At 38.4% G+C, this 24,299-nt stretch overlaps 1 protein-coding gene across 2 annotated transcripts in view; it reads left to right on the forward strand.

Annotated features, from left to right (window-relative positions):
* LOC127944565 (voltage-dependent L-type calcium channel subunit beta-3) overlaps positions 1 to 24,299 on the forward strand; it is a 38,896-nt gene that overhangs the window by 8,827 nt on the left and 5,770 nt on the right. For both annotated transcript variants that reach the window (XM_052540589.1, XM_052540590.1), the window contains exons 3-13: positions 12,902 to 13,021; positions 13,302 to 13,424; positions 13,548 to 13,666; positions 14,065 to 14,138; positions 14,344 to 14,363; positions 16,911 to 16,991; positions 17,068 to 17,126; positions 17,338 to 17,438; positions 18,215 to 18,366; positions 18,617 to 18,712; positions 21,337 to 21,507. In XM_052540589.1, the coding sequence (XP_052396549.1) occupies positions 12,902 to 13,021; positions 13,302 to 13,424; positions 13,548 to 13,666; positions 14,065 to 14,138; positions 14,344 to 14,363; positions 16,911 to 16,991; positions 17,068 to 17,126; positions 17,338 to 17,438; positions 18,215 to 18,366; positions 18,617 to 18,712; positions 21,337 to 21,507 (1,116 nt within the window). The remainder of the gene's footprint in view (positions 1 to 12,901; positions 13,022 to 13,301; positions 13,425 to 13,547; positions 13,667 to 14,064; positions 14,139 to 14,343; positions 14,364 to 16,910; positions 16,992 to 17,067; positions 17,127 to 17,337; positions 17,439 to 18,214; positions 18,367 to 18,616; positions 18,713 to 21,336; positions 21,508 to 24,299) is intronic.

Below are 24,299 nucleotides of genomic sequence, written 5' to 3' on the forward strand. Positions count from 1 at the left end.
CATGAGAGAGCAGGTTGATGTTGTGATGTCATTAGCATAAATAACAGGGCTGTATAGTTTCAATACATTTTTATTTCAGTTTTAGTTATTTTAGTATGTCAAGTTAAACTAACTGAAAATTAGAAATTCTTTTTTCCAAGTAATGGAAATGCTTTTATGGTTAATATGGTTACCTGCTAGCTAGTTTAGTTTTCTCTCCAATCCCAAAGCTTGGCTAGTCTAAAGTCTGGACTAAGTCTGGGTCTGTTCAGCTGTAGTTCTGCTTACAGATAATCAGACAGGAATAGGCTAAATTTAGGCTGAAAGACCATCTTTATATCTGATAGAAAAAGACTTACAGCATCTCCCGTACACAAACACACACGCACACAAATTCATCCTCCTCCTGCTCACTATTGAGAGCAAATACTGGGGGTGTTTGTGTTTTTTTTTCTCTGTGCTTTTCACAAAGAATCAGAGTGAAATGTGAAGGAAGGCTGAGATATTATTGCAGGGTGTGTAGCACCGAGAGCGGTGTTGAAATCCAACGCATTAATAATGGATGGAGAATGGCCACTCTGACAGTTCACAAATGGCCATAACATCATTAAGGATCACTTTCCCCGCTTGTGCCACGCACAGGCCATAAACACAGGGAGGGGTAATGTGTAGATATATGGGTGCTTCACTCCTGTGTCTGCCTCCTGCTCTCCTTAGTAATCTAAGAGTTTGTCCCATGCATGTTTCTGGCAGTGCATGCAGTCCACAATTACTCCATAGCCCTTTCACACCACATGTTTTCTTTTTTTTTGCTGCTATATTCCATAAAAACATTATACTTTGGTGTTCTATAACTGTTTTCAAGCTTTAGACACATACATTCCATGTTGTTTTGTTGTGAGAACTATTATCCAACATACAGTTAACCTAGCATTAAAAGTAGCTAGTTTAATTACATCAGTTGTCTGTATGCCCCCAATAAAATGGTCGATTTTGGCATATCCCACATCAAACTTCTTTACTCCATCCAAAATTTAGGTTGGAAATCAAATCGATGTTCAGTTAATTGTAGTATACCATAATTTTGAATTATTGTTTTTAATTTGCAAAACTATAATATTTATACAACCCTTTTACGCCATAATTAACTCCATTACAATGATGTACCATTTGGGTCAGGGGGTCAGGGGTTTAGTCAAATCTTACTATATAACCCATATATATAATGTGTAATATTAACAGTGTTGGGCAATTTACTCTGAAAATGTAATCAATTTACCGATTACTGATTACTCCTTTTAAAAGTAATCACGTTACTGTTCTGATTACTTTACTTCAAAGGTAATTCGTTACATTACTAGTTATATTACTTTTTCCCTGTGAAATTTATGAAATCCCAGCATCAACATTCACAGAACACTGTTATTTTTAACTAAAGCAAGCGGCTTCTGCGTGCATGGTTTGGCAGAATGCGAGCAAAGAGCACTGCATTTATAAACTCTAAAAGACATCTCAGTCATAGGCGGAGCGTGTGTAAGGCTGTGGCCACGTATGGGGATATGATACTTAATTGAACAAAAAAATGCCCCATGCACAAACAAATATAATCTATTATGTCTGTTGCTAACAAAGTGAGTATTAATAGACAGTGTCGAATGTTGCGCCGTATTTTATTTAAGCCGTTTTTACAGTGTTGTGCATTTTAATCAATCACACACAATTCTGTTGAGTTTAGGAACGCAATGGAAATTTTGAAAAATCAAAAATTAGCAAAAACTATGACTTTATCCAGCATTGTCTTCTCTTCTGTGTCTGTTGTGAGAGAGAGTTCAAAACAGAGCAGTTTGTGATATCTGGTTCGCGAATGCATCATTCGATGTAACCGGATCTTTTTGAACCAGTTCACCAAATCGAACTGAATCGTTTTAAACGGTCCGTGTCTCCAATACGCATTAATCCAGAAATGACTTAAGCTGTTAACTTTTTTAATGTGGCTGACACTCCCTCTGAGTTCAGACAAACCAATATCCTGGAGTAATTCATTTACTCAAACAGTACACTGACTGAACTGATGTGAAGAGAGAACTGAAGATGAACACTGAGCCGATTCGGTGAACTGGTTCAAAAAGATCCGGTTACACCGAATGATTCGTTCGCGAACCGGATATCACAAACTGCTTTGTTTTGAACTCTCTCTCACAACAGACACGTAAGAGAAGACAATGCTGAACAAAGCCGTAATTTTTGCTATTTTTGGACCAAAATGTATTTTCGATGCTTCATAATATTCTATCTGACCCTCTGATGTCACATGGACTTCTTTGATGATGTTTTTCTTACCTTTCTGGACATGGACAGTATACCGTACACACAGCTTCAATGGAGGGACTGAGAGCTCTCGGACTAAATCTAAAATATTTTAAACTGTGTCCCGAAGATAAATGGAGGTCTTACTGGTTTGGAATGACATGAGGGTGAGTTATTAATTACATAATTTAGATTTTTGGGTGAACTAACCCTTTAACCCTTATGCATTGTTGGGGATGTTTCCGTCCACTAGGGGTAAAGTTGAGTCTTATTTTGGCCACAACTTTCTCTGTGTTTCAGCTAATGGAATGATATTTGGTGACAAATCTTATTTTGACTCATATTTTGGGAAAATGCTTTGAAAATGTAAAAAAAAAATTTAAAATACACTGTTGGCAAATTAACTACCCTTTCGTTATGTTCGTGGATGAAAACATCCACTAAATTAAACTGCTGTAAAATGTATCAGATAAATATTTTTTTCATTTTTTTTGTATAAATCTATTAATCATCTTCCATATAAGGGGTACCCGCGGTGTATGTAGATAGAAAGAGCTCAATCTAACGTAATAAAAACATAGAGGTTCATTAAGAAAGATCTTTATACACCTCTGAAATCATAGTTATATTTATATTATATTGCATTTCTGTAAATAGATCTTTGTAAATATTACACATTACTCCTTTAATAGTAATGTGGTCCTAACAAACATCAAAATCTGCAGTGAGCTGAGGTGATGTTACAATGATCGTTCGCTCTCACTTGGCCTGTTATGTTACATCTCCACTGCAGAGCTGCCTGCAGATGGTGTGTGTGTGTGTATGTGTGTGTGTGTGTGTGTGTGAGAGAGAGAGAGGGAGAGAGTGTTTGCGAGTTTATTTTGTCATAGTTTGGGGACAATTTTGTTCCCAGAAGTGAGCTAAATAAAATAAAACCTCTCTTTAGGGACATCCAGGGATGTCCTCAATTGGAAAACAATGCAAAAAGAATCTTCATAATCAGTACATTAATTTCTAAAAACAAAATACATTTCCTTACAAACATTATTTCTTTTCTTTTCCAGCTGATGAATTTGATAAAACACTGACAGCCAATCAGAACCCAATGACTTTAAAGAGCTCATATATTTAAAGCAACAGACAACAAAACTGCAGAGCGTTTTAATATTGTCTGTTAGTGTGGACACTAATATATATTGTTCTTGGTATGAACCTTTAATATATCTTGATTTTATTTTATTTATTTTTTTAGGTGTAAGTCTAACAACGAGCAGTGAAGTGTGTTGTTTAAACCCATTTTAAAATATGAACCAAGTGAGACACTAGATGGCCCTTAGATGGAAAATATTACTCAGCTTCATTTTGTGTTTGAGATACAGTTGTTGTTTGGGTTGCATGTGAGCATCTCAAGAGACTTGTCCTTTTTTCATGGGACTTTTGTTCACGCTGGTCTGTCTCTCTTCCCATATCTCTCTCTCTCTCTTTTCCCTGTGTCTTCCTCTCCTCCCTCCCATGTGTACTGCTCGCTTTGTTTGAGGCTGTTATTTGGAGCTGACAGAATTAGGGCTGAGTTTCAAATATAGGAGGAAGCATCTCCATGGCCTCACCGACCAGAACGTCTTCCACCAGCACAGAACTTCCATTCATTCTCTCCTCTGTTTTTTCTTCAACTACATCGATTTCAGCGACCACCTTCATCATTCCACCCACGGCAATGTGGTTTTACTCTCAGAGGCGTTTGCTTGTCTTTACACTATTATGCCTTTTCTATGTCTTAATGTCCACTTATTGTTTCCACCTGCCTCACAACAAGGTGGTATTGTTTGATAACCTCGGGTGTATCTTGATGTTAAAATTATGAATGTGTCAGATGGATAAATGATATCCATGATGCAGTGAATCTATGAAGATTATGCACGGAGAGGGAGATGATCTATGTCCTGTAAGGGAAAAGGAGAAGCCGGGGAGGGGGAGGGGGGGGGGGGTTATGTGCTATATTTGGTGTTGCAGTGAAAGCGGGAGTGGGTGTGAACCAACTTCATCTGCCTTCAGAGGCTCACTAAGAAAAAGGGTGAGGAGAGCAAACATCTGCACATAGCTGAGTTCGGGCTTTGGACACGGGAGGAAAAAGAGGAGTGGAATGTGGATGTGGGCTTTTGTTAGGAAGCAAATCAAGTTCCATCCTTTTCCAAAACAACGGTGATGTCACAATGGTTGCAGACGAGTATGACGATGATTCAATAATGAGAAGTTATCGAATCTATGCATCAGAGAAATAAGTGAGCTGCCATCTTTAGAATTTTGTGTTTGAACTTCCATTTTTGCGGTAGCTCTGTATATTTCTATGGCATCGCTGATGAAGAGTATTAGCTGGTGTAGTGGATTTAATTACTGTAGCTGCGTCCTAAATGACACACTATACACTCATACACTACATGGTTGTGCAAAACTGCATAGTGTATGAATTATATGGGTTATTTTGTCATTCATAATCAGAGTCTGATAGCCCCTCTGCCTTCAGTACGTAATTAAAGCTGTGACCATTGAGTGCTTGAAGTGTCCAACATTTCACACTTTTTTGGGTTACGTGCATCATCCAGGTGTTTAAAGTGCTTTTTTTTTTTTGTGAATGCACTCCTTGCACTATTTATACTACAAAACATCGTAGAATAGTGCATAAATACACAATTTGGGACACACCTAGAGTCAAAACCAGAGCAGAGAGTCTCTTGTAGGACACACCGAGTATTCTGGTGATATCAGGGCGGGAACAGAAGACTGGTGAAACAAGAGGCTGAGAGCAAGCAGAAGAGAAGGTGAACTGAAAACACTAAACTGCGCTTGGAGCCTAAGAAAACACAGCAGGGCACGACAAGACTAGATATAGGTCACAAAGCGTAGCACATAAACACCACATTGATCGGACACAAGACTACACACGAGGGGAACTTTAAAATATGGAGAATTAAGTAATAAACAAGTCACAGGTGTGATGGCAGCTGATGTAGTAATTGGGATAACGACGGGGAGGGAACCACAAAGACAACGAGCACATGGTGAACTGTCAAAACACAACAACATCCCGCTGATCAGACCGAAGTCATGACAACATTTTGTGCATACTATACCTTTAAATGAATGTCATGTTTTACAAATATTGAGTTTTTTACACTTCACTGGTGAATGCGGTCTGGTATTTCTCCTATCAAAATCAGTGCAGGCACACAGTAGTCAGGGGCTGTCCCCGACTGGTTATATACTTTAATATGCATTATACCATGGTCTGTCTGAATACTCTATTCTGATTGGCTGGCAGGTATGCATTCAAATCGTTTCATAATGCTTCATAATGTCTATATTGCAAAAAATTATTCCTCATTATTATTTGAACAAACCCCTAACGCCAATAAGCAACCACATAAGTCATTCTTAACACCGAAGCAAAGTTTTTTAAAGACTAAGAACACTCAGCAAATAGTTAACAGTGTGCCACAGTATGTTGTGTTCTGATTAACTAACTTTCTATCCTAAATAGTATTCAAAATTAGAAGTAGTGTGCCCCAATCGTATTATATTGAAATTTAGTATCCCAAAGGTACCTGGATGGTCTACATATCAATGTGCTAAAAGATCACTCAGGACACTGTAACAACCACATAGCAATGTGCTAAAATAATCAAACGCCCTAGCAACCGCATAGCAATGTCCTACAAAAATAATAATAATAAATAAATAAAAATAAACTCAGAACACCCTAGCAACCACTAGGTGTGCTTAAAATTAATCAAACGTAATCTCAGAACTCAATACACACTACAGATTGAAATGCTTTTCTGTGAGCTAGCCAATATATCTCTATTAGGTCAAGGTCTGCTTTATTGTCAATTCTTCCACATGTACAGTACATACATACAGAGAATTTAAATTGTGTTACTCTCAGACCCTTGGTGTCTACAGATAACACTAACAGTAAAACATTAAATACACATAATAAAATATAAAGTACAACTATACAAATATACAGATAGGTCATGTAATAAGAAAGATAAGTAAAGCAGCACAAGGCACATGGCCGATAGAGTGCAAACCAGTGAAGTAAACAGTGCAGAACAGGGGAGAGAGACACCAATGTTCTCAGCTGCTCTCACTATGTGTTGAAAAGTCTTCTGGCAGGACGCGTTGCAGGCGCCACACCACACAGTGATGCAGCTCTTCAGGATGCTCTCAATGGTTCCTCTGTAGAAGGTGCACATAATGGGGGCCGGGGCTATGGTTCTTCTCAGATTGTGGAGGAAATAGAGACGCTGTTGTGATTTATTGGCCAGTGCTGCGGTGTTGTCAGTCCAGGAGAGGTCCTCTGTGATGTGCACACCCAGGATCTTGTTCCTGCTGTTGATGGTCAGAGGAACATGTTGAGTGTGTGCTCTCCAACAACAATCTCCTTCGTCTTCTCCACGTTCAGAGAGAGATTGTTGTCACTGCACCACCCGGCCAGGCAGCTCACCTCGCTCCTGTAGTTTGTCTCATCTCTGTTGCTAATGAGACCCAGCACAGTCGTGTCATCCGCAAACTTAATGAAGAGGTTGTAGTTGTGTATATAGTTGTGTGACGGTGTGCAGAGTCATGGGTCAGGAGAGTGAAAAGGAGGGGGCTCAGCACACATCCTTGGGGGGGGGCCCAGTGTTCAGTGTGATTTTGCTGGATGTGTTGCTGCCGACCCGTACTGCCTGAGGTCTTCCAGTCAGAAAGTCCAACAGCCAGTTGCACAGCAACTTAAGAAAAAATCAATCAATCTTTCACAAATAAGAGAATAGCATAGTGGTTCTCGAAATGCTCAGTTATGTTTTTGTTATGAGGAAGATTATTTACTAATAGTGGTGCTCCAATTGAATGGCTACCGTTCACTATCGGCCGATATTCGCTTTGGGATGTTTGATCGCCGATCTCAAGGCCGATCTCAAAAAAATAATGTGTTGCTTATTTCTTGTGTTTTAAAAACACGTCTATGAAAGATTTTATTACTGTGTAAATAAAAGAATCACACTCTCAATCACACTCCCCTCCTCTTATTACAATCTCACATAAAGCTCACAAAATAAGGCTTGTGCTCTTTGTAAGCTATTGTGGAACAATTGCATGATTTTCAAAACAAAAATGATTTAGGTGAGATAAATATATATTTTTGAAAAATGTCTAAAAAAATGCCCCCCCTCCACCACTCAATTCTCTCAAGAGTCTCCTAAAAGGGGGAATTCATTTTCAAAAAATGAAATATATTAGAGGTCGACCGATATATCGGGCCGATATTTGTAATTTTTTTATATATCGGCATCGGCCGATATCCGTGTTTAGTAGCGCCGATTTAAAAGTCAGGCACATCGGCGGGCAGCCCCGTGTTATTGGCGCGGTGGAAAGTGCTGCTGCTGCCACTGCATGTGAAGCACCCCAAGCCAAAACTTTTGGAAGATTCAACAACTGCCCTGGGAGATAAAGGTAGTCAGAGAATTTCACTCTGTAAATGGGGTGGAGAAGTTGTCAGCTCTTACAAACACTGCACCGTGATTGAGGGCTCCGTTACTCCGCCCCGCTCACAGACAGCACCGTGCTCGGAGAGACAGCTGTCCTGGAGCTGCCCAGAACGGTGAATGACATTTGTTCGGAAGCATGGTTTGATGCAGGCAATAACCATTTTTCCATCCAACTCATTTGTATTTAGGAATTCCAATATTCGATAATTTCCATGATGGATCGTCGTTTAAATTAACGATCAATTAATGCTGCAAAATGCCTCTGCAGCGGTATTATTATTATGTGAAGGGGTTTTAGTCTGAATAAAATGCTAATAGCAGGACTGTAAAATGAATAGATGTGATTATGATCATTTGATAAAATGAAGAGAGCGCGCCATACGTTGCGCCAGATGGGTGGACGTCCAGGGGGACGGAGAGCTCTGTAACTGCTCACTTCATCACAGCAGACTGGAAGGTGAGAAGTCCGGCTTTTATGTTAAAAAGAAGATATTATGCCATGTGCACTTTGTTGATTTCATATATTTTAATTTAATCTTAATTAAAAAAAGACAAAACGTATGTTTATTTGTCTTGGCCTTTTTTTTTTTTTTTTGCTGATCTGAAAGATGATCCGATCCATACGAGGACGAGCGAGCGCGGGTTTGCCTAGATGTATTTGGAGGTTATTGCTCACGTCTCGTTCTGCACATATCCAAATGTTTCCATATTCGCAATGTATCTGAATGTTAAACTATAATATTTTTTTTCTTTTTTTTTAATGTAAACTAGACAGAAAATATCATCCTCTTCACATGAGCAAAAACGTGCATAACAGCAGAGTGGTCCGGTATACTACGGTCTATTTAAACGGACCAGTGTAACCTTTTATATGTTTGGTTGACTGTACTTTATTTTGAACAAATAAATGAATAATGAACAAACTGCGATGTAATTTTTAAATTAGAATGCACTTTAGATGTTCTGTGTCATTTATACCAAACACAAATGTTGCTGGTTTCTAGTGTGTTTGCAGCACTACTATTATTTATTTTTTATATATTTATTTTTTAAATTTTTGGTTTAATTGATTTTTATTTCTAAAATTGTATTTATTTAAATGTATACATTTATGTTGTGTTTACATTTATGTTCCAACAAACTTGAAAAATTCTACTTGATAAATGCTCAAAAAAAATTGTATGTAAATGATTGACATGTATATAATTTAATACTTGGTCAGTTTATTAATTTGTTTGGTAAACTTTGGATAAATTTTTGATTTTAATACCGTGCAGTGCACAAAATTAAGATTCCAGAGATGGTTCAAGTCAGTGCTCAATAAATGATGATAAGTTTAGAAATTTTGTGCCTACACTTATTATTAGTGCGACATTTTAGCATGCAAATGAAGGGGAAAACTTCAAGATACCGGCCATCGTCTGACCCTGACCTCTAAACATCGGCATCGGCTATATCGGTCGATCTCTAAAATACATGCCCTGAATAAATGTCAAAAAATCTTGATTGGATCATCACTTTAAATAATTCTACATGATAAAAAGAAGACTTTAAATAGATCTGTATCAGTGATCATATAGGCAGATACTACTTTCTGTGATTGGCCTCAAAAATCCTGATCGGAGCACCCCTAATTACTAATGTTGGATAAATGCTATACAAATACAGTGGCGATGACGCGCTGCTCACAATGAAAGAGCTGAATCTGCAAAAACAAGCCTTCTGTTCAGAGCCGGTGAGAGTTAAATATGCTGGAGTCTGCACTTTCTCACCTATTTTCTTCTTCCATTGGATGTTGTGAATACAGTCGATAAGGGTGTGCATATGTGTGTTGTGTGTGTGTGTGCGCTTTACTTCATGCTTCGTCAATATGGTATTGTTCAAACAAAATGTTAGAACACTGTGTGAATGGCACTGATTTTCACTGGCTTGCTTCATGGAGGAGTGCATTTTTGGAGATTTTCACTCAAATTGTAATATTCAGCAAAATATTACAAATAAATAAACTGTCCATATATTTGTGTGTGTGTGTGTATATATATATATATATATATATATATATATATATATATGTATAACTGATAAAACAACGTGACCAATGGATAGTGCACATTTTAATTTTTTCTTTTAAAAATGTTACATATGCATGCATATATCCATTTCAGAAATTGTTTAAAATTTTATATTTTTGTCTGAAACCACTAATGTAAAGGTTTCTATTTGGCTTTTTCTTATTTAATTTTATTTACTAATAGTTTAATTTTCACTCTATAATGAGAACACCTGACCTGACAAAGGAGACACATGGTCAATATTATAAATGTACTTTTTTACTAATTTTACTTGATATTTAATTAGTGATATAAAAATAATATAAATAGAATATAATTGTAGAATATGCAGAATATAATTACAGGTATCTTATTATAATCTGTAATATTATATACCTTGTATGAATCTTATGCATGGTATAGTGGAGGATACAGCTGAAAAAGTTGTTGCTGGTGGTGATGATGATGATGCTAGTAACAGTGTTTTCTTAAGCTTCCCTATTTCTGTCCACAGTGAGATTCAGTCATTTTTCTCCCAAAGCATTCTGTTCACTGCAGCTTGGCTAGTCCTGAGGTGCTCATTTTCATCCCTCCCTCCATTTTTCCATCTTCTAACAGTACCACTCGCTTGCATTTTCATTTGTCTCCTGAGTTCCACACTCCCTCTCTCTCTGTCTCTCTCTCTCGCTTGCTCTCTCCGTTTCTCGTCTTCTCCCTCCCAGCTGTGAGGTTCTGAGGGTAGCCATGACTGCTCTGTTTTGGGTACTAGATCTCTGTGTTGTCTTTGACTGGCTTTGAGCGCCGGTTGATCATTCCCGGACCAGGAACAATCTTCAGAGTGGACCAGGAAAGGGCCACCAGCCAAAGGACTATGCTTTGAGGGTACTGCGGTCTCTCTTGAGCTCAGAGAGCATGAGATAGCATAACAAACAAACCACTAACCATTCTCCTGAAGAAGGTAGGTGAAATGTACCTGGTTATGGATTTGTGGACAGTGAATTTGAATTTCAGAGAGAGGTTGTTTTATTGTTTTGTAGGATTATTATAAGGTTTGGTCTGGATGCACAAATATTAGAACTGGATTACACTTTGTTATCATTATGGTTATGGAAGATGTTGGCATTGCTTTGAAATGCAAATTCCACTGTTAATGGTATATTTGGGTGGTTTTTGTTTTATTATTTAGAGTCGAATCATTGTTTTGGGGCTTTTTGTTCTGAGTGTAACATGACTGCCTCAGGCTCATCGCACGAGTGCTGTAGTAATCTGTCACTTTAAAGGCAGTACAGATGAAATCTGAGTGTTACGATCACTATGCAACAGATCACAGTTATATTTTATGAATTATCAACGTTTGTAGTGTACAGGTTCCATATTTACCCCCTGTGGAATCTGTTAGTTATATGTTTCCTGGTTTGTTTGAAGCTGGCTGTGCTGGTTAGGATTGTACAGACCGTTGGAAAAGCATTTGATGACTCACTGACCATAAGCATTTCAGCTCAGTGTTTTAGGCTTTTTAAACATCTCTGATGAGGAACATACAGTATACTCCAACAAGTTTTATCAACATTTTTTTTTTATTCTCACATTGTGCAATAAAATAAAAAATGGTCATGTAATTCGATTATATAATTCTGTTAATCACACAGTGTTTAAATATAGTAATTATGCACTCACCAGCCACTTTATTAGGTATACCTTGCAAGTACTGGGTTGGACCCCCTTTTGCCATCAGAACTGCCTTAATTCTTCATGGTATTTTGGTCCATATTGACATGATAGCACCACAATATGAAACCCTCGGTCCACCATCCCAAAGGTGCTCTATTAGATTAGGATCTGGTGACTGTAGAGGTCATTTAAGTTTAGGGAACTCATTGTCCTGTTCAGTGAACTAGTTTGAGATGATTTGAGCTTTGTGACATGGCATGTCTATTTGCTGGAAGTAGCCATCAGGAGATGGGTACACTGTGTTCATAAAGGGATGGACATGGTCAGAAACAATACTCCGGTAGGCTGTGGAGTTTAAACAATGCTTGGTTGGTACAATGGGTCCCAAAGTGTGTCAAGGAAATATCCCTCATATCATAACACCACCAGCAGCAGCCTGAGCCATTGAGACAATGCAAGTTTGATCCATGCTTTCATGTTGTTTACTCCAAATTCTGACCCTACCATCTGAATGTTGCAGCAGAAATCAAGACTCATCAGACCAGGCAACATTTTTCCAATCTTCTATTGTCTAGGTTTGGTGAGCCTGTGTGAATTGTAGCTTTATTTTCTTCTTCTTAGCTGACCGGAGTGGCACACGTGTGGTCTTCTGCTGTTGTAGTCCATTTGCTTCAAAGTTTGAAGTGTTGTTCATTCAGAGATGCTCTTCTGCAGAACTCAGTTATGGTTATTTGAGTTACTGTTCTCTTTCTATCAACTCAAACCAGTCTGGTCATTCTTCTCTGGCCTCTGGCATCAACAAAGCTTTTTCACACACACAGAACAGCCACTGGATATTTCCATGGGCCATCCTCTAAACCGTAGAGATGCTAATGCGTGCAGTTTCTGAAATACTTAGACCAGCCTGTATAGCACAAACAAACATGTCACATTCAAAGGCAATTAAATCAACGTTCTTCCCTATTCTGATGCTTGGGTTGAACTTTATCAGATTGTCCTCAACATGCCTAAAGGCCAAAGTATAGTTCTTTTCAAGAAACACAAGAATTGCTTATCAGTTTGCCAGTTATGTAAATGGTATTGTAAAGTCTATTTACATTTCTGCATGTTTCTTGTGTCAACTTTCATGTGTCAACTTTCATGTTTCTTTACTGTAAACTTCTGCCACTTTTCTAGAATCCAAGAGTTTTGTTTAAATGGTTCATTATTTTTAACAAATTTTGTCTTCCTGTAGCTATCTTTTGTGATGATTAATGAGTGTTATGACTAGCTGAGCTATGTTTACACTACATGTCATGGGCTATTTCCAGTGCTTTTTCATTTCCTAGTAATGGCAAATGTTCTTGGCTTCCCTTGTTCCTGCAGGGTTCAGCCGATTCGTACACGAGCAGACCTTCGGATTCCGACCTGTCAGCGGAGGAGGACCGCGAGGCGTATCGGCGTGAAGCCGAACGCCAGGCCCAGCTGCAGCTCGAGAGAGCCAAGGTTCCTCAGGCTCTTCTTTAATTAGCTTTTTCTATTTAACTATTTTGCACAGTGGGCAACAACAAAGTGTCATGCAGCTTTACAAAATTTGTTGGGATGGGATCATCCATACAAATGTGTTAAGAGTAACAACATCTTCTTAGCATTTAGGTCAATATTGTAAACTTTAAGAGGATCATTTCATCCTTTGTTGATAGTTGCTTATTTTAAGGTACTCATTGCTGCAGGCAAAAAAAATAACAAATGCAAATGACATTATTAACGTTGATTTCCCTGGCAGTCCAAACCTGTAGCGTTCGCAGTGAAGACCAATGTGAATTATTGCGGGGCTCTAGATGAGGACTGTCCTGTTCAGGGTGCTGCCATAAACTTTGAAGCCAAAGACTTTCTGCACATTAAAGAAGTGAGTTGCATGTACAATAAATGCACACAAACGTGTGAAAGGGTTTGCAGGTTACTCCCCTTTGCTAACAGTGCCAATAATAACTCATCATAATAGTGCTGGTTCCTTGTGTTTGCGTTGCAGAAGTACAATAATGACTGGTGGATTGGAAGGCTGGTGAAGGAGGGGGCAGACATCAGCTTCATTCCCAGCCCCCTCCGACTGGAGGCCATGAGACTGAAACAGGAGCAGAAACAACAGAGGTCTCTCTTTCTCTAGACTGCGAAGAACTGCATCTGATTATGAAGTTTAATCCATGAAAACATTTGATTACATATGGACACATATACAAACTCAACTGTTTATTAGCCCATAGAAAATCTAACCACCCACCAAATCTGTCGATTGAGTCCCCGTATCCTTATGGAAATAAGCAAAGTGTCCAATGGTTGCACATGTCAGAATTATGCACATGCAGTAGGTCATGTATTGTTCCAGTGCTGCTGTTTGCATACTATGAAGCAGGGAATTGAGATTGTCCAAATATAGATGCCAAAATATGTCTCAGTGACAATTCTGGTAATGTCCAGATAGCTTACCAGATCTGTAAAGGTATTTACCGTTGCTCTGTGATGGTGATAATGATTGTCTTTCTTGGCAGGAAAAGTGGTAACTCTTCCTCAAACCTCGGCGACATGGTATCAGGAGGTTGGAGATCCACGCCGCCGTCTGCAGGTGAGAGTGAGTATGACAGGGTCTGAGCGCCAAGCTGCTTTGCAGAGGGTGTGTGGATGGGAATGCTGTTCTTATTCTTTGCTTCTCTTCTTAATGTAATGCATGTTATGTCATAAGTTAAGGCTTCCACTGTCAAACACCTGTGCAATTTTGCTTCTAAAATCTTCTGAATGCTGATTCTTATGTGTTTTCTTATTTTCAAAAGCCAAACAGAAGCTAAAGCAGGTAGGTGTGTTGATATGGATTTGTGTTAGATATCGTATAACTATCTCTTGTGATCGGTCAGATTTGAGAAAATAATTTAGTGAGGTACTTCTAGTGTATAGCTTTTGGCATCTCTGCTCAAAATAGAGACAAAAAAAATGTTTGGATTTGGAAAGATTTTTTAATGTTGTTTTATGTTATGTTTTATGCTCACCAAGGCTGATTTTTTTTGTTGAAAAAAAAAAAGTAAACTGTGAAATAGTTTTACAATTTTAAACTGTTTTCTATGTAATGTATTCCTGTGAGTCAAAGCTGAATTTTCATCTTCATTAATCCAGTCTTCAGTGTCACATGATCCTTCAGAAGTCATTCTAATGTACTGATTTACGTTTTTTTTTTTTTTTTTTTGGGAAACTGTGATAATTGTTTTCATTTTTGAACAATTTAATGCATCCTTGCTGAACAAAGGTACAATTTTTCTTACTGGCCCCAAACCTTTAAGGTCTCTATTTAGTTGAATGACTGTTAAGACTTTTTTTTTTTTGAGTACTGTGCATAAAATAGCTATAAATTAGATGTCTTACAGTCTGTATGAAATCATAATGTACACTATTTACTTTGTTAGTGTACATTTCTAGTCTTGAGGTGAACAATTAATCTGTAAAATTCAATTGCAAAAAAAATGCTATGGTAATATTTAATCAAAATCTGACCATTTGCTTCCGTTCTGGAATGGTATTTCTTCTCTGATGACATCAGTTTGATGGCTTGGGCAGTATATCCTTAGACATGACACTCCAACCGTTAGGAAAGGATATGCGTATAATAAAACTGTATTCAATATTCCGTTTCAGTTGGAAATTTGTTACAGCAACTTCTGGTTTGCATGGACTTTAAGAAATCATAGTCTCTGTGACTCCTCTAGATGCTTTAAACAGTTAGACCATATCTAACAATGCCTCATGCATCTCAGAAAATACAGGTGCATCTCAGTAAATTAGAATGTTGTGAAAAAGTACATTTCAGTAATTCAACTCAAATTGTGAAACTCGTGTATTAAAGAAATTCAATGCACACAGACTGACGTAGTAAGTCATTGGTTCTTTTAATTGTAATGATTTTTGCTTACATTTAACAAAAACCCACCAATTCACAACAAATTAGAATATTTCATAAGACCAAAAAAATAAAAACATTACTTGATAGGGGCTCCTTTTGCTTTAATTACTGCCTCAATTCGGCGTGGCATGGAGGTTTGTGGCACTGCTGAGGTGGTCTGGATACCCAGGTTTCTTTGACTGTGGCCTGTTTGGTCTGTTGTTTCTCATCTTCCTCTTGACAGTAGCCCATAGATTCTCTCTGGGGTTCAGGTCTGGTGAGTTTGCTGGCCAATCAAGCACACCAACACCATGGTCATTTGACCAACTTTTGGTGCTTTTGGCAGTGTGGGCAGGTGCCAAATGCTGCTGGAAAATAAAATCAGCATCTTCAAAAAGCTGGTCAGCAGAAGGAAGCATGAAGTGCTCCAAGATTTCTTGGTAAACGGGTGCAGTGACTTTGGTTTTCAAAAAACACAATGGACCAACACCAGCAGATGACATTGCACCCCAAATCATCACAGACTGTGGAAACTCAACACTAGACTTCAAGCAACTTGGGCTATGAGCTTCTCCAGCCTTCCTCCAGACTTTAGGAGCTTGGTTTCCAAATGAAATACAAAACTTGCTCTAATCTGAAAAGAGGACTTTGGACCACTGGGCAACAATCCAGTTCTTCTTCTCCTTATCCCAGGTAAGATGCCTCTGACATTGTCTGTGGTTCAGGAGTGGCTTAACAAGAGGAATATAACAACTGTAGCCAAATTCCTGGACACGTCTGTGTGTGGTGGCCATTGATGCCTTGATGCCAGCCTCAGTGCATTCCTTGTGAAGTTCACCCAATTTCTTGAAACAATTTTGGTTGACAATCCTCATAAGGCTGCAGTTCTCTCAGTTGGTTGTGCATCTTTTTCTTCCAAACGTTTTCCTTCAACTCAACTTTCTGTTAACGTGCTTGGATACAGCACTCTGTGAACAGCAAGCTTCTTTGGCAATTAATGTTTGTGGCTAAACCCTCCTTGTGAAGTGTGTCAATGATTGTCTTCTTAACAACTGTCAGATCAGCAGTCTTTCCCATGATTGTGTAGCCTACTGAACCAACCTGAGAGACCATTTTGAAGCGTCAGGAAACCTTTGCAGCTGTTTTGAATTGATTAGCTGATAGTGAATTGGTGGGTTTTTGTTAAATGTGAGCCAAAATCATCACAATTAAAAGAACCAAAGACTTAAACTACTTCAGTCTGTGTGCAATGAATTTATTTAATACATGAGTTTCACAATTTGAGCTGAATTACTGACATAAATGATCCACAACATTCTAATTTATTGAGATGCACCTATATAGCAGTTTGTAGCCAGATTGTTGCCAGTCTATGCTGATACTTTAGGGAAACTTTTCCTAATCCAGTTTTTGTAGTTGTTAATTTTATAGTTCTACGTAACATTGCCACTCTTTGTCTTTCTTACTTAGACTGAACACATTCCTCCATATGATGTGGTGCCATCCATGAGGCCTGTGGTTCTGGTTGGGCCTTCACTGAAGGGCTACGAGGTGAGCACTAAACATTATACAGACTTCTGAATTTTTCTTTCAAATTTGTTGTCTCATGTGTCATGAATGTCAACAGGTGACAGATATGATGCAGAAAGCCCTGTTTGACTTTCTCAAACATCGCTTTGATGGACGGTGAGTTTTAAAAGACATCTTGGCACCTTTCTTGTCTGTATACGTATACGAACATTTACTCATTCTTAGGTTTTTATGGTGACAGTATTTGGCAAGTTCCAGAATACATTTCATGTGATTTTATTCCATGTCTTTGAAAGCCATACGATAGTTGAGCAAGGAATCTTTCTTTCACATCATTAAGTGTACTAATATATTGTTATGCTGACAGGATTTCTATAACCCGAGTGACCGCTGACCTTTCTTTGGCCAAGAGATCGGTTCTCAATAAGAGACCTATCATGGAGAGGTCTAACACTCGAACCAGTTTGGGTGAGAACATCACACACTAAATACTGTACAGCCTTCTGTGCTCAAAAATAAAGATGGCTCAAGGACGGAACGTCATCCAGAATGTCATGTGCCTATGTGTTTATGTTGCATACTCAAACCATTGGTTTTATGCAATGTACTGATCACTGTTGTCACAAATTCTGCTTATTTAAATGTTACCAACTTTACGTTATTACTAGCTTGTTTCCAAGGTTGTGTCAAAACTATAATGAGAAAGGCATCTGCCATAATAAAATTTTCATACTAGCAGACAAAATATACTGAACAAAATTATTAACGCAACACTTTTGTTTTTGCCCCCATTTTTCATGAGCTAAACTCAAAGATCTACACTTTTTCTATGTACACAAAAGGCCTATTTCTCTAAATACTTGTTTCTCGAGATTCTTGCCTACATCTGTGTTAGGTGGACACAATAAAAGGCCTGTGCAATAATCATGCTGTCTAATCTGCATCTTGATATGTCAGACCTTTGAGGTGGATGGATTCTCTCGGCGAAGGAGAGGTGCTCACTAACACAGATTTAGACAGATTTGTGAACAGTATTTTAGAGAAATAGGCCTTTTGTGTACATAGAAAAAGTCGTAGATCTTTGAGTTCAGCTCATGAAAAATGGGGGCAAAAAAAAGTGTTGCATATATAATTTTGTTCAGTGTATGTATTTTTGAGCTCTGTCGGTACATTAGAGCTTTTAAGCATTTTCTCCCTTTTTTTCTTGGGTTTCATGGGTGCTATTTGTTTGTTTGCCCACTCAGCGGAGGTACAGAGTGAGATCGAGAGAATATTTGAGCTGGCCAAAACCCTTCAGCTGGTGATTCTAGATGCAGACACCATTAACCATCCAGCACAGCTAGCTAAAACCTCATTAGCTCCTATTATAGTGTACGTCAAAGTCACCTCTCCAAAGGTGAGTCTGATGATCACGTGTACACGATTTAAAGTAATATGCCGAAAATGTATATATATATAAAAAATTATCTTCAACTGTCTATAGCAAAAATAGATACTTTTTTGGTATGTGGTGATTGCTGGTTGGGACAGGAGTGATGACCTCCAAAAACCTTTTTTTTTTTTTTTTTTTTACAATCGGGGGCTCGTCCGGGATCTGAAACCATCAAAACGTACACGGTTTTTGATTTCTCTTATTTTTTTGGCAGGTCCTACAGAGATTGATAAAGTCGAGGGGTAAATCACAGAGCAAACACCTCAATGTTCAGATGATGGCAGCAGATAAACTGGCTCAATGTCCTCCTGTAAGTTCTTGAAGTTTAAAACACACAAACACACATGCATTATTTAGAGAACACTGTCGATTCAACACAAGTGTTAGTATGGTAATGTTGTTAGGATCCAATTTTAATAGATAGTAGTAGTAGGCTTTTTACAATATTTCCTTACCCTACAAAAGGCGGTGATAGGCTGAAGTTTTGAGGGCTTCCAGAGTATTACGTTATATACCGAAAAAGGTAACGAATAAATTATTTTCCAAAAGATTATTTACTCCCCCACATTTTGTTCTTTAGAACACAGAAGATATTTTGAGAAACCGTAATGATTTTTTGTGCTCTTCTTCAAGGAATTAAAAGGAATAGGGACAGGAGTTTTAAGGTTTAAGGACACAAAAGCACCATAAAAGTATAAGCAATGTCTGATTCTTGAGACTGAACCTGGTGCTAGTTCAGAGTCAGTGCTATTGCCTGTTGTAGTTGGTTTAACTGGCGAGTCTTCTAAGACTCGGTTTGCCTTTCCACAGGCTACAGAGCCACCACAGAGCCATGATGAAGTGATCCAATAAGCATAAAGAGAGTTGTCTGTGGCAGCTCCGATGCAGCCCGAAATAGCCTAAACACAGTCAACAGTGGAGGACGTTGCACTGCTATTGATGTTCATATCTTTGCAAACCTACATCGGCGTCCAAACACTGCGAATTCAAAGAGTTCATGTTCAAATTCATGTTTAGCTGCTAATTTTCTGTTAGCATTTTCTGTTCCTCTTGTTGTTCATCAGCCCCTGACGCAAACCGTTCTTACTTCTAGACCAGCAATGTTTTGGTGCTACCTACAAACCACTTTTCCTGTATTGGAGCTGGTGCTTTGGCTATCGAAAGATAAAGAACGGATTTGAAAGTAGGCTCTGGCTCTGAACCAGCACTCAAACTGCCTTGGTGGAAAAGGGGTACTGGTTTACAAAACCAGTTCTGAATGTTCTTTCATGAAGACTGTTCAATAAGAGCTAGATGGTGGATGACACTATTTTCATAACAACCTTTCTCATGCAAGGCTATTGCATTGTTTCGGAACACTTGCTGACTTTTATGGTGCTTTTGCTCCGTTTTTGAAGTACCCATTCATTGCAACTTAATTTACATTTTTCCCATTTTGGAACTAAACAAGCCTGCGTAAATGACAACAGAATTTTATTGTTTTTTTGATGAAATATTCAAAATCTAAAATAATTAAGCTGTTTGTCCTCTATATAAATAGACCTGATTAATTAAGGGGTTAGTTCATCCAAAAATGAAAATGATGTTGTGTTTTACTCACCCCCAGGGCATCCTAGGTATATATGACTTCCTTCTTTTAATTCAGACAAATCCAGTCGTAGTATCATTTTATTTTATTTTTATTTATTTTTTTATTTTATCTTTCAAGCTCTATCATTGCAGTCGGCATGTGTTGCATTGCTTCAGTCTAAAAGACATGAAATAAAAAAATGGCCTTTCCATAAAAATAAAAAAAGTGTCTCACACTGCTCTGGGGGGTAAACAAAGGCCTGCTGTAGTGAAATTGATGTGTTTTTGTAAATAAATTATCCATATTTAAAACCTAATAATCACTTGAATCTAACTTGCGCTCACTGTTGTAAATGGATGGAGTTAGGGGTAATTTCATATGAGGTCAGCTTTGCACATGCTCCGCTCAGAAGTAACGCACGTGGAAACACAGTGGACAGATCAAAACAACAGTCACTAATTAGAAGTACAAAACAAGGATTTATAAAGAAGAAATGTCGGAGGATTTCGATATAAGCCCAAAAGGAGACTGTTTTTTCTTTGCTAAAGTAAGGAAACTTTGCTTCTTTTGATTCTGTTAACAAATATTGTTTTTCACAAGACTGACCGGTGCATGCGCAACGCTGACCTCATATGCCATTCACCCGTGACTGCTTCTGTGTACAACTGCTGGCGCAATCTACATTCAAGAGATTTTTATGCGCATCAAGTTGCTACAGGAGGCCTTTGTTCATCCCCTGGATCCATGTGAGACTTTTCTTTTTTTATGGAAGGGCGCTTTTTATTTCACATCTTTTGGACTGAAGCAATGCAACACCCACTGACTGCAATGATAGAGCTTGAAAGGTCAAAGACTTTTTAATATAGCTTCGACTGGATTCATCTGAAAGAAAAAAAAGTCATACACACCTAGGAGGCCTCAGGGGTGAGTAAAACGCTGCCTGATTTTCATTTTTGGGTGACCTAACCTTCCAAGTATTGCAAGTATTAAGAGCTGCAGGTTTTAAGGGCATTTCATTTAGGGCACATCCGTTTGATTTCAATTGTGTTTTTATTGTGTGTTATTTGAAAAGGAAGGTAAATTTGAGTCTCATGTTGTTGTTGAACAGGTGTCATTTTAAATGTTGGTTCCTCATTCTCACTTGATTGACTGGCCTTGCTACAATTCTATTGATGTAGATGCTTGCTTTTCCAAACCACATTCTGACAAAAGTCATATTGCATGTTGTTCCATAGAGCCATTATCCTACCTGTCGCTCAACATCATCTCCCATCACCTGACCACCATCATAAGATATTTAATATAATATCTTCTAATTCCATCCCCCGCATATCATCTTCTCCTCCACCCTGTCTCCCCATCAGGAGATGTTTGATGTCATTTTGGATGAGAACCAGTTGGAGGACGCCTGTGAGCACCTCGCTGAATATATGGAGGTCTACTGGCGTGCTACTCATCTGCCCGGCACCACCCCTCTCAACCCTCTACTGGAGCAAAATCTGATGACCCCACCCTCAGCAATCTCCAGTCTACAGGTAAGGTGGCTTTGTGTGAATGGGTGGAAACAATTAAAGAGTTTGAAAATGAAGATGTGTAGGAGAGCTATATGTTAATTTTCATGTGCCTTTGATAATATAAGTAAGTTTGCACAAAGGAATTGCAAATCTAGTGTAAAGGAAACTTAATAGCACATTAAAAACGCAGCAGAATCATCATGAATATATGATACATAAATCAATATGTTGCCTTTTTCATTCAAAAATGCAATGACTACATTATTAAAAGGGAACAAATTTTAGGTTTGCAGTCACATAAGCTTTGACCTAGTTAGAACAGAGGCCACCAGACTTAGTATGTGTCCTCATCGATCAGCCAGGAAAGAAGACTGCGCTAAAAAAAATAATATATATATATATGCCATTTGTATCAGTTTTGAGAGACTTGTCTTCTATTTATGATGTGTACATATTTTTTGAAGATCCAATCAAATTAATTTCAATTATATAGCTGACCTCGACAGTGAGAGAGTTGCAGTTTCACAGAAAATGGTTTCAAACTGATTTTCACTGCTATATGGAACACAGTTTGTGAGATTGTAAGACAGGCACTGTGAAACTTATTTGTAAACATAAAAATGTTAAATAAAAGTATTGGCGCTACAGTTCTCAGACTTTTGTATATTTAAAAAGTGTCTACTCATACAGTTGTGCTTTTAAGTAATAATTGGTCGATCCTTCATTGTGTTTAACAAAACAGATGTGTAATTTTAAATCTGATAATAATTGTTATTTTTGACAACAGGAAAGTGGCCATTACATGTTTGTCTATTCTGTCCTTTCCTCCATATTTTCACTCTGTCTTTTAGTTGTCTTGGGTCCACAGATGCTTGTATTAGTGATATGTTGTGAGTCTCAATCTGTCTGTTCTGTGTCTCATTCATGCCTGACATTTTTGAAGTTCTCTGAAACACAGGAATTAATTGAATGAACGCTTACAAACCTGCGGTGAGTAGGTGGGATGGTTAGTCTGCCTTTCCTACTCAGACTGTAAAACAAAACCCCATCCTGATACTTCTTTACATCCTCCAATTCCTTCAACCCCTCCAAATGGAAATAGGCATCTGGTATATATCTAAATATACGTTATGCTGTTGTTGGTTAGACATGTAGATCCTTCACAGTTTTTATGTGGCAACAGCATTGGCCCAGTGGAATACAAATACTTAGTTTAAAATATACAAGCCTTAAAATGAATTTTAATGTTAAGAAAATTCCTCCAAAAGCACGTTCAAATGTCCTTTTCAGTATGTATTCAGTGTGTCTTAAGATGATGATACACTTTTTGAGCAAAGTTGCAACGGGTAACCCCCGTAGGAAGGAAGCATTTATAAAGATGTAGGCAGCATGTCTTTAAAGGGATAGTTTGCCCAAAAATGAAAATTACCCCATAGTTTTTTCACCATCAAGCCATCCTAGGTATATATTAATTTCTTCTTTCAGACAGTTATATTTAAAAACACCCTGGCTCTTCCATGTTTTATAATGGCAATGAGTGGGTGTTATTTTTCAATAGTCCAAAAGAAGTCCAATAAAGTTCCTGTGGCTCAGTGGTAGAGCATTGTGTTAGCGGAACAAGAGGTTTTGAGTTCAATTCCCAGGATACACACATACTGGTAAAAAAAAAAAAAAGTATATCCTGAATGGGCTGTAAGTCACTTTGGTTAAAAGCATCTACTAAATATATAAATGTAAAGGCATTTAACCCATCCAAAGTGCACACACACAGCAATGAACACACACACACACCGTGAACACACACCCGGAGCAGTGGACAGCCATTTATGCTGCGGGGCCCGGGGAGCAGTTGTGGGTTCGGTGCCTTGCTCAAGGGCACCTAAGTCGTGGTATTGCCGGCCCGAGACTCAAACCCACAACCCTAGGGTTAGGAATCAAACTCTCTAACCACTGGGCCACAACTATCCCTACGACATTATAAATCTTGGAAGACCCAGGACATTTTAAATATAACATGGATTGGATTAATCTGACAGAAGGTCATATACACCTAGGGTGGCTTGAGGGTGAGTAAATTATGGAGTAATTTTCATTTGTAGGTTAACTATCCCTTTAAAGTGTAGTTAGCATTAGTAAAGCTGTAGGTAGTGCAACTTAAGGTTTAGACAGCAGTGAAAATTTGTAGACAGAATTTTTAGGTGAAGCCCAGAAGGCCAGAGGTCTCAGTACTCGGAGAGTTTAGCGCAACAGAAATTAAACACACCTGAACCAGCTAATCAAGGTTCTCAGGATTACTAGAAACTTCCAGGCAGGTGTTTTAGAGCTGGTTTGAGCTACACCCCGAAGGACAGAGGCCCCATTAGGACTGGAGTTTGACACATGTTGTGTAGGAAGTGTATCTTAGGTGTAGGCAACATTTCTAAATGTTTGGTTGTGTTTGTAAACAAGTAGGCAGAGTTTGAAAGGGTGTAGGCAACATACCTGTAGGTGTAGGCAGCATTTTTAAAGGTCTGGGGAGCTTATCTTAAGTTGGTGGCAATGTTTCTAATGGTGTAGGCAAAATTTGTAAGGGTCTAGGTGGCACATCTCAAGGTTTAGGCCAGGGATCTCCAACCCTGCTCCCGGAGAGCTACCATCCTTCAGTCTTAAGCAGTAAGCCCTGTTCCAACACACCTCCCTATGAATATCAAGTAAACCTGAATAACTTAATTAACTGGTTCAGGTGTGTTTTATTGGGGTTGGAGCTGAAATTAGCAAGACGGTAGCTCTCCAGGAGCAGGGTTGGAGATCCCTGGTGTAGGCAACATTTCTGA

This window comes from Carassius gibelio, chromosome A23, assembly GCF_023724105.1.
Source record: "Carassius gibelio isolate Cgi1373 ecotype wild population from Czech Republic chromosome A23, carGib1.2-hapl.c, whole genome shotgun sequence".
NCBI classification, from domain to species: domain Eukaryota; kingdom Metazoa; phylum Chordata; class Actinopteri; order Cypriniformes; family Cyprinidae; genus Carassius; species Carassius gibelio.